General features: G+C 50.4%; 1 protein-coding gene and 1 pseudogene across 1 annotated transcript; one reads left to right on the top strand and one right to left on the bottom strand.

Moving 5' to 3' along the window:
* Positions 1–797: 797 nt before the first annotated feature.
* LOC120665725 (peroxidase 21-like) lies at positions 798–2,224 on the bottom strand. The gene is made up of 2 exons (XM_039945387.1): positions 2,038–2,224; positions 798–1,910 (listed from the first exon to the last, which is right to left on the bottom strand). Exons 1-2 carry the CDS (start codon positions 2,114–2,116, stop codon positions 985–987), a joined length of 1,005 nt encoding a protein of 334 aa, XP_039801321.1. The 5' UTR covers positions 2,117–2,224; the 3' UTR covers positions 798–984.
* Positions 2,225–8,951: 6,727 nt separating this feature from the next.
* On the top strand, positions 8,952–9,624 carry LOC120665727 (annotated as a pseudogene).
* The last annotated feature ends 69 nt before the right edge of the window (positions 9,625–9,693 follow it).

The raw sequence follows: 9,693 nt of genomic DNA on the forward strand, positions 1-9,693 counted from the left end.
AACGAGCCCACCACTAAGCTCCTTCATGCCCCCTAGACCCCTCCTACTAGCTGCTGCTGTTTCGCCCGTGTCTCTCCGCCAAGATCCACACGCCACCGCGTAGCGCCACTCCGCTCGCGCGTGCTGCCTTGCTTGCTCGGTGTTGCCGCTTGCTCGTTCCCAGGCCGCACCACCATGCCCGCCTGCTCATCACGTGGTGTCATGACATTCTTGCTCATAACCCCTAGAAAAATCCCTCTCCTTGCAATCCAGTCCAATCACATGGTTTAGTGGTGGTTTGGACCTCACGTGCACTTATTAGCAAGTTCATGGATCAAGATACGGATTTTTAGAGTTTTAGAGACTATGTTGACACAGTGAGACAAGTTTAGGGATCTAAGGTGTAGTTTAGTCATGGTGATTGATGAAATCTAATAGAATTCAAACTAAAATAAATACATGTTCCGCAATAAAGGCCCACCCTCGTGAGTGGCATAAAGGTGGACCAAACCAAAAAAAAACGTTGAAACCTTATTTAAAAATAGACTAACATAGTACCCGTGCGTTGCTACAGGTAATATAATAGATCTACATAATATCAACAACTTTATGTGCGTTCACTCTGTGTACAGGCCGTGTTTGATTATGCTGAGGCATTGATTGTCCAGGAATTGATTTTTTAGATTCCAATTATGATTCCGATTCATTTGTCTGGGTCTCAATTAAGATTTCGATTGATGAAAGGCTAGTCGGACTCGCATACGGGGTGGATTAAGGCCCACCTATTAATGACACAAGACGGGCCAAATCAAAATTTGAGGTGGAAACTTACTCACTTTAAAAATAGATAATATAGATAAAGATAATGGTAAAGATAACGCGTAGTACTGCATATATAGCTAGATAGAATTTTCGCCCAGACCATACACCATATGGAACACGGCAAGTCCTGATCGAATATATAGCTAGCTAGGCAGCTAGCGGACCTGCAGTCGTCTTCGATCATCATGCCGAGTTGACGAACCTGCAGTCGCGCCTGACCTCCCCCTCGTCGGCGGCGAGCGGGTTGTTCTCCGACATGGTGAGGAGCGCAGCGGCGAAGCGGTCGTGGAAGTAGGTGTTGTCGGCGGCCATCCTGGCGACGAAGGGCGCGGTGCGGGGGTCGTCGGCCAGCCGCTGGTCGACGAGGAGGAGGCCCTTGCGCGCCAGCAGGTTCTTGTAGTACATGTTGTCGAGCACCATGGGCGTGGCGCGGTCGTTGCGCGCGTACGCGACGTCGCGCGTGTCCTCCCTGGCGTCCGCCGTCGGGCACCGCCCCCGGAGGTAGGCGCCGTAGGCCGGGTCTATGCCGGCGTCCACCGACGGGTACAGCCGCCCCACCAGGTTGAAGCAGTGCACGCGGCCGACGGAGTGCGCGCCCAGCAGCGCCACCGCGCCCTCGGCGTCCACGCCCACGGCCGCGAACCGGGACAGCACCGCCGACACGCTGTCGTTGTGGTTGGGGAGGTCGCGCCCCACCTCGTCGTAGCGGCTCACCCGGCTGTCCAGCCGGCCCGTGCGCATGGCGACGCGCGGCCCGCCCAGCGCGGCGGCGCCGTCCCGCGCGGCGAGGGCAAGCACGTCGGCGCAGGAGACGGTGCCGGGGCACTCCCGCTCCAGCGCCGCCTTGATGGCGTCGACGTACTTGAAGTTGCGCATGCCGAAGCTCCGCGGGGCGGACTTCTCGGAGACGCCCGCGGCGGCGCTCGTGTCCAGCAGCAGCGACGCGTCGCAGGACCCGACCATGCAGTCGTGGAACAGGGCGCGCAGCCACGACACCGCCGTGTTGCCGTGCTTGTCGTACAGCTGCGCCACCTGCTCCCTGACGACGTCCTCCGCGCGCGGGCAGCTCGCCGAGTAGTAACCCAGCCTAAGGCCGCCATTGGCGTCCCCTGCAGAACCAGTTGAATCAATTATTAGGGACTCGATCCGGCCTTAAGGGGTCGCCGGCCGGAGAGGACGATGCTGCCGAGATGAAGAGTAGTAGTGAGGGATGAAAGGTGTTCAGAGTTGGACTACCAATGGTGAAGCAGCAGCAGAAGAGCAGCAGTGCTGCTGCCGCCACTAGTAGGCTGCTTGAGCTCCTCAAACCCCGCATCTTCTTTCTTGGTACTAATTTTGCAACACAAGACAAGAGACTAGAGTAGGGTAGTGTTCATATAACCGACGGCAATGCAACACAATTTTTGGAGGGCAGATGAGCCCCATCTTTAATTTATACTCAGTCCTCACCGTCATGTAGTGCTCGTGGCAAACAAGTGGGTGGGTGAGTCATGAGTGGCGCAACTTGGGATGTGCTCAGCATAATGTAGTGGCATTCATCCTCCACCCATGGATGATCACTCAGATACTGTATGCAGAAGATGAGATGGGATGGTCAAAATCAAAACTCCATCCCAATTTGCTCAGCACAGTAATAAGCAGTAAAGAAATTACACTCAGGAACAGTTACAAGTACGACTAGAGACCAGTGAGTGAACTAACTGACAGAAAAAAAATAATCTAGTGTTAAAAAGCCCCAAGTCCGCAATTTATGTGAATGTAAGTACTAGGTTTTGACGAGTATTGAATGTCTAAATGCATGCTAGGCGAGAAACGCCCAGAGAATAAGGAGCGTTGCCCGAAAAGAAAAATGGATGAGGAGATCCAGGAATCCTGGCCGGGCAAGGCGAGCACTTGGCTGAATTGAGATTTGTTCATTCAGTCGAAAGGAATCAGGGACGCTTAACCTTTTGACTGTAAGAATCAGGACAGCAGATCAGACGATCCACACCATGCGCTTGAAGACTGAATAAATTCAATCAAATGTGTGATAAAATAATAATATAATACTAAACGAGTCACATGGGCTGCTCGATCGGCAGAACGGCCTTAAATTCATTTTGAGTTACAATTATGGGCTTATATCTATATCTATTACTAAAGCGAATAAGATTTTCACATAAATTTTTTGTCTAGTCCATCTTGTGCCAGTGACATGTGGGTCTTAGTCCATCCTGAATCGGACCAGCACTCCATCCACGATTTGATCACGTAGATTCCTACAAATTAATAAACAGATATCTATCAGTAGCAACACACGGACATAAATACCTAGTAATAATAATAATGCCAAAGTACCAAACTACTAGTGCCAAGTGCCAAAGCCAAGGTCAACAGTTTAGCTAGAGATAGGGGAAGCCATAGGTTAGGCAGGCGCTCACGATCACAGATCGGAACCTGTCAGGTCCCATGGTGCGGTGGAGCATACAAGCAAGAAGCAACCACCTTGTATCTGCACGCCCGGGCAAAGGAGGAAGACAGCGACATGCATGTGATCGCCCAACAAGGCAACAAGAGCACAGGAAGCATATATGCCGAGACAGGCACCTGCAGAAGCAATAATTAATGAGGTACTGTAACTACTCCTTTCATCGTCCTTCAAGGAAATTGACATTATTCATGGATGATTGTCGGCAAATGTCAAAAGTTAAGGATTAGGCGGCCAAATTTAATTTTGTTGCGGGATATCCAACTTAGTTGGAATTGGTCATTTCACACCACAAATGTTGGTACCATTATAGAGGCGCTTGTCTTTGCTCGTCGTTCACACCATAGCTATTAAAATAACTCATCTACTACAAAAAGTGCTTATCACCGGTTAAAATGTGCTATAAGTACCAGTTCTGCAACCGGTACTAAACAAAACAACCAAGATTAAAAGCCCCAATCATACCGGGTAAACAGTTTAGCGCGGTTGATATGAGCCGGTACTAAAGGTGCTGCCAAGCAGTGATTGAATCTTGAGAGTGAGTCAGCGGAAGATGAAGAAATGAGTGTCTAAGAGCAGTGGGCACTGGAACATGGAGGAAAGCATTAATTTGGTGTTTTCCTGATGCCTCCCTTGCCCTATTGTTCTTAGTTGCTCCTTCCCTTTCCTTTTACCTTACATGGATGTTTTAGTAGAAAAAAAAATAACAAAACATATGCATACATGAGCACAAGTCCAAAAGAGAAAGGAACAGAGAACTATAAAGAGCATTGGACATGGGAACACGGTGGAAAGCCAATGAAAACTGTTCATTTCCACAAATTAGCCGCCAGATTTGTTTCAGTATTTTTCCCCCATGCTGTTGATGCCTATTGCTCCTTAGGTTATCCTACCGTTTTGCCTTTTACCCTTTTCGGAAATGCATGGTTATTGTTGACAAAGAAAACACAAAATACGAGTCCACAGTTCAGATGGTCTCAGGTGGTAGATGCCTGATTTCAAAATTAAACCATGGCTGATGCGCAAAAGCTAACTCAAATACTCAGTGTAGATGTAGGCACCAAATTGCCAAGAAGAAAAATCGGCTCCTGACTATTTGGAGTGCTTATTAAGATAGCTACCTGTACAATTGTTCAGAAATCTAGTCTAAAGTATAGGACATCACGAACATGACCAGTAACTTGCCACTGACAGTGAACCTGAGTACCTGACCTATCTGACTTATCATCTGAAGATTAACGGTTAACCGCCCTAAAATATCACATCAGTCACTGCGTCACGTATTTTAATTGAAAATAACGCACACAGCAGCCAGAGAATGAGAAGAAAAGGCGGAGCTCGAGGTCGCCGAGAATGAGAAGAAGGGCCCACTCCCTCTCATGTCGCTGCCTGGTCCTCCGGCTCGACGGCAAGACCATTTCGGAGCTGGCGACAGCCAGCGGCCACGCGGATCAGTCAGGGGCTCGGGACAGTGCAGAGGGTGCTGGGTTAGGATAAACGATAAGCTCTCAAAATCTACTTCAAGGAGTACAAAGCAGATTGAAATCCTCATCCTAGTCTTCTAGGTACAAGCTTCATACCTACCCTGTTGCACTAAGACTATATGCATTCGTCATACTTTAATACCATACTCTAAAATTATTTTGTAAAAAAAATATTTCTGTCTGGTCATCAAAATTCTCTCCTTTATATTTAATTTTGCTGCATCCATTTATTCTCTATATTTCTTCTCTATACCGACTACCAAATACAGGACCCACATGTCAGTTTTTTAGTCTCTCTCATCTTCTCTCTCCCCACCGACCCCTCCCTCCCATCTTCTCTCTCCCCACTCCCAGCGCGTCGCCCACTGCCGTCACCGGCGCCGCGCCTCCCTCTCTCCATGGTTCCTCCCTCCATTGCCGGCCGCCGCTCCCTCTCCTACTCCTCCCCCCTCCGCGCGCGCCGGTCGCGGCGGCCAGGCGGGCCTGCGCGAGCTTGGCTGCCGGCCTGCGCGAGCTCTCCGGAAGAGGCGGTGCAAGGCCCCGGCTGCGCGAGCCCCGCCGGGATCCGGCGCCCCCTCCCCGAGCCGGCCGCGTTGGGCTCGCGGCGGACGGTTGCGAGCTGCCGACGACAAATGCGCGGCGGGCGGCCACGGCGCGGCGAGCTCGGCGGGCGGCCATGGGCGGCCTCCGCTCCCTCCCTCGCGCACCACCCCCACCCACCTCCTCTGTCTATTTCAGTGGCGGGCGTGGGCGAGCGGGCGCGGCCTGGGCGGACGGCAGAGGTCCACGGGCGCCTCCTCCGACCTCCACCCCCTTGCCGCGCCTCCTCCGTCCTCCAGGCGCTAGCAGGGCGTGCGGATGTGCGTGCGGCGGGGGGTCCCGGGCCGGCGTCCGGCGAATCTGCCGCCTCCCTCCTCGGGTCCGGAGCAGCGCGGTGCGGAGCGGGCCGGTGCGCGGCGGCGGCGGGCCGGCGGCGCGCAACCGCGGACGCGGCGCTCCCTCCTCCCTCGCTCCTCCCCTCCCCGGCCTCCTTTCCCTACGCCGTAGCTCGGAGGCATGACCGCAGCACGCGGGCGGACCGCGGCGAGGGCGGACAGCGGCGAGGCGGACCACGGCGGGCCTCGCGGCGGCCATGGGCGAGCGCGGTGCAAGCGACGGCGGCCATGGACGAGCGCCGCGCCGCCCACTCCTCTGCTCCGCGCTGTCGTGCCTCCGGGCGGTTCCAACCAGGGTTCAACTTTCCGGCGGAAAACCGCCGGAAAACCGGAAAATTTTCCGTTTCCGCTAGTAGCCGGGAAATGGAATTCCGGTATTTTTCGTCATTTTTCGTTTTCAAATTTAAAAATTCAAAAATATTTGTAAAAAATTAGGAAAAAATATGATAAAAAACTAGGTGTTCTTCTGAGCAAATAGGACTAGAACACACTCAAATCTAAGATCATTTGCTAGGCTAAAATTGCATTTTAGTTGAAAAACAAGATTATTTGTAGTCTAATGAGGTAGGATTTATAGCTTTTTAATATCCGTACTATCAATGGGTTAAAAGAATATACCTTTTGAATGGAATGAGAGGTCTCCTTTATTTATCCTTACACTTTCATCATATCTTCATTAATTATTAAGTACTACGTGATATACATAAACATTGTTTATTGGATTGAACTTGGGTTTTTATATAGACTATGCAATTTATGTATTATAAACTTATATTATGGTCTATGCAATTTAAGTTATTTGTGATTTCATGTAACAATATACTTTTGTTATGAATAATTTGTGTGTAATATATTTAATATGCATTGTACATTGCAATATACAATAGATACAAAAAAAATTCTATTAAATTATTTAATTCTTCATATGTTTGGAGCATTTGTAGTCAAAAAATGACATTTTCCATCAAAAAGTCCGGAATTCCGCCGGAAAGTAGCGGAATTCCGCCGGAAAGTAGCGGAATTTCGCCCGGAATTTCCGGAATTCCGTTTTTTAAATTTGAATTCACATTCCGTTCGGAAAATGCGGTTTTCGGCGGAATTTCGTCCGGAATTTCGTTTCCGGTGATCGGCGGGATTCGTAAAAAAAACGAAAAGGTGAACCCTGGTTCCAACCAGTGGCGGGAGGTCCGCGGTGGTTGCCTCGGGAGGTGGATGGCGGACGCCTCGCTCTCCCCTAAGAATAGCGGACGGCGCCTCGTCCACGACGCTAGCGGACGGCTTACCGTTACCGTCCCCCGCTGCGAAGGTTTTTCTGCTATGGCGGTACTAAAAAATAGCGTACCGTATGGGTTAGAGTACCCAGTGCGGAGAGCCTAAAAACTCTCTCGACCCCTACTGCCGCCGGAGCCTCCCAATGCCGTCCCCTCGGTCCCTCTCCTCTGTCCCTCCGGTAGCCTCGCCAACGGCAGGTAGAGGAGCGGGATCCATTTTTTCATAGATCTGTTTACTTTTTGTTAGGGTTTGGTTTTCTAGTGACATTGACGAGGTGGTGGTGACGATGACGCTTTGGAATAAGGTCTCCCCGGTCTTTTCCTACCTCGACGACATCTATTTCGGCGCCGACGATGGCCAAGTAGGAGTTAGTTCTGCTATATCTGAAGGTTCTCTTCAGATCTTTATAGTTGGTGTGTCAATCAGAAGATGCAGTTGGCTGTCTTTTGTTGTGGTAACTTCGACCTCTTCTTTCGATCTGTTCTGCGATAAGATCCGGTTTCTTCAACCCTCTGTTTTGATTGTGAAGGATTGCAAGTCTGTGTTGCTTGGGGTGTTCCCCCAGCTGATGTTCTTTCAGCGGTTGCTAGATCTCGTTGTAAGCAACGAGTGGTTTTTGCGGTCTTCAAAGCCTTGTGTGGCGATGACGTTTGCAGGTGTTCTTTTCCCTCACTACCTTTTCAGTGTGTTTTTCAAGTTCCGGTGGACAACGAACAATCAGTTGAAGAAGACGATCAAAGAGCTCTTCGATGTAATTTTATTTTCTTTATGTTATCTTGTGTCAAGTTGTCCTTATATTGTACTATTAATTATTTTCCTCGATATGAATCAGATATGAGACACCCTTTTAGTGTCTTCAAAAAAAAATACAAGCTTTATACTCACACCACACATCCACTGATTTGATTCAGGATCTAGCCCACGCCGCTTATGAATCCGGCGGTGGGCGATCCGCAACGAGTACTTGCCCTATCCGCCCCGGGCCATCTGCCCCGTCTATTTGCGGATCTGCCCCGTCCATCCCCCAACAGGCTACCCTTGCTGCGACTCTCAATCGTTTCAGCTAAACCACACCAGATCCACTCCGCTCCGAGGTATATGCGCCGTCCCTCCGGATCCTTCGATCTGTCATGTTCTCTGTTAACTGTTCCTCCGTGATTCGCGTGGTTTGGCTTTCCATGAGAAAATTGCTATTATAGGACTCCAAACAAGCGGCTTCGCTAGAATAGGATTTCTAACATTCGCTTCGCTAAAATGACATCCGAAACACTTGCACTTCGGAATACATGACATTATGGCCACTTTGATAATCCTAAATACATGTATTTTTCCATAATGCCCGTATTGCCCCCTCATTCTTCTACCTTGTCGATCGGTAATTCATCTGGCTCAACATTTCATCTGTCGATCGATCGATTCATCTGGCCGCCTCCCCCACCTCTCCGATCTCTCACCATGGATGGAGAGCCACCGCATGCAGACGGAGGGCGCTGGACGCGTGGCTGGGGCGTCTGCAGCCCTAGCCGAGGCGGCGCCTGATGGCTGATGCCCTGGCCGCAGGAGCAGGAGGGCTGGCCGCAGGAACACTTGGTGCCCTGGCCGCAGGACACGTATGCTGCCCCTGCTGAATTTTATACGGTGTCTTCCAGGAGTGCAGACCTTGTTTTGCTCTGCGACTTTCTTCAGGCCGATCCATTCGTTAGGGCCAGGGCCAGGCAACGGCCAGCGAGCCTAGGCCAATGGCCTTTGAAGGCCGAGGGCAAATCGGTCATATGAGGTCTTCAAATATGTATTTAGGATTATCAAATGAATTAAAATAGTCATAATGCCATGTATTCTGAAGTGCAAATGTTTCGAGTGTCATTTTAGCGAAGCGAACGTTAGTAATCCTATTTTAGCGAAATCGTCGCTTGTTTGGAGTTTTATAATAGCAATTTTCTCATTTGTTTGGGGTTTCTGCTGAAATTTTGGGGAATTTTCTATAGTGAAGCTGATCGAGAAGTGGTGGTGGACATGGCCCAGATCAAGTACTCCGACAAGTACTTCGATGACACCTACGAGTACAGGTAGATGCGGAACCTTAGCTTCCTGATTTTACCCCTTTCCATTCTTTTGTCTGCCGTGGCCAGTAAAACCCTAACCCGACCCCCTTTGTCCGGCACAGGCACGTCGTCCTCCAGCCCGAGGTCGCCATGCTCCTCCCCAAGAACCTGATCCTCCTCTCCGAGGTAAACCCCAAGAATTTCACATGCATTTGTGTAGATCGCGTCGTCTTTGCCCCTGCTGTTGTCTTGGATGTCTGATGTTGTGGTTTAGTGAGGGATAATTATTCTTTCTTTTCCCTTTTTCCAGAGAGAATGGCGTGCGATCGGCGTTTAGAAGAGCCGCGGGTGGGAGCACTACGTGATCCACCGTCCGGAGCCGCACATCATGCTGTTCCGTCGCCCGCTAAACTACCAGGCGGGTTCTGCGGCGGCCGCGCGCGCAGAGATGCTGCCCAAGTGAGCCCTCCGGCGAGGGCGGCGACCACCGTGGATTTGCTGCATTTAAAACTCCAATCCCCTTTTGAACTCAAAAGGGGGCGTCGCTGTGCCTCGATTAATAATCTAGTGTAGTCTACTCCAGGCGTGTCACGTACTCTTCTCTTGATCAATCCTTAAAGGATGGAATTTTAGAAGGAGAATTCAGATGTAGCCGTGTTTTGCTGATCGTGTTGCTTTGTTATGTTCAGTGT

The sequence above is a fragment of the Panicum virgatum genome, chromosome 3N (genome assembly GCF_016808335.1).
Source record: "Panicum virgatum strain AP13 chromosome 3N, P.virgatum_v5, whole genome shotgun sequence".
Lineage (NCBI taxonomy): Eukaryota > Viridiplantae > Streptophyta > Magnoliopsida > Poales > Poaceae > Panicum > Panicum virgatum.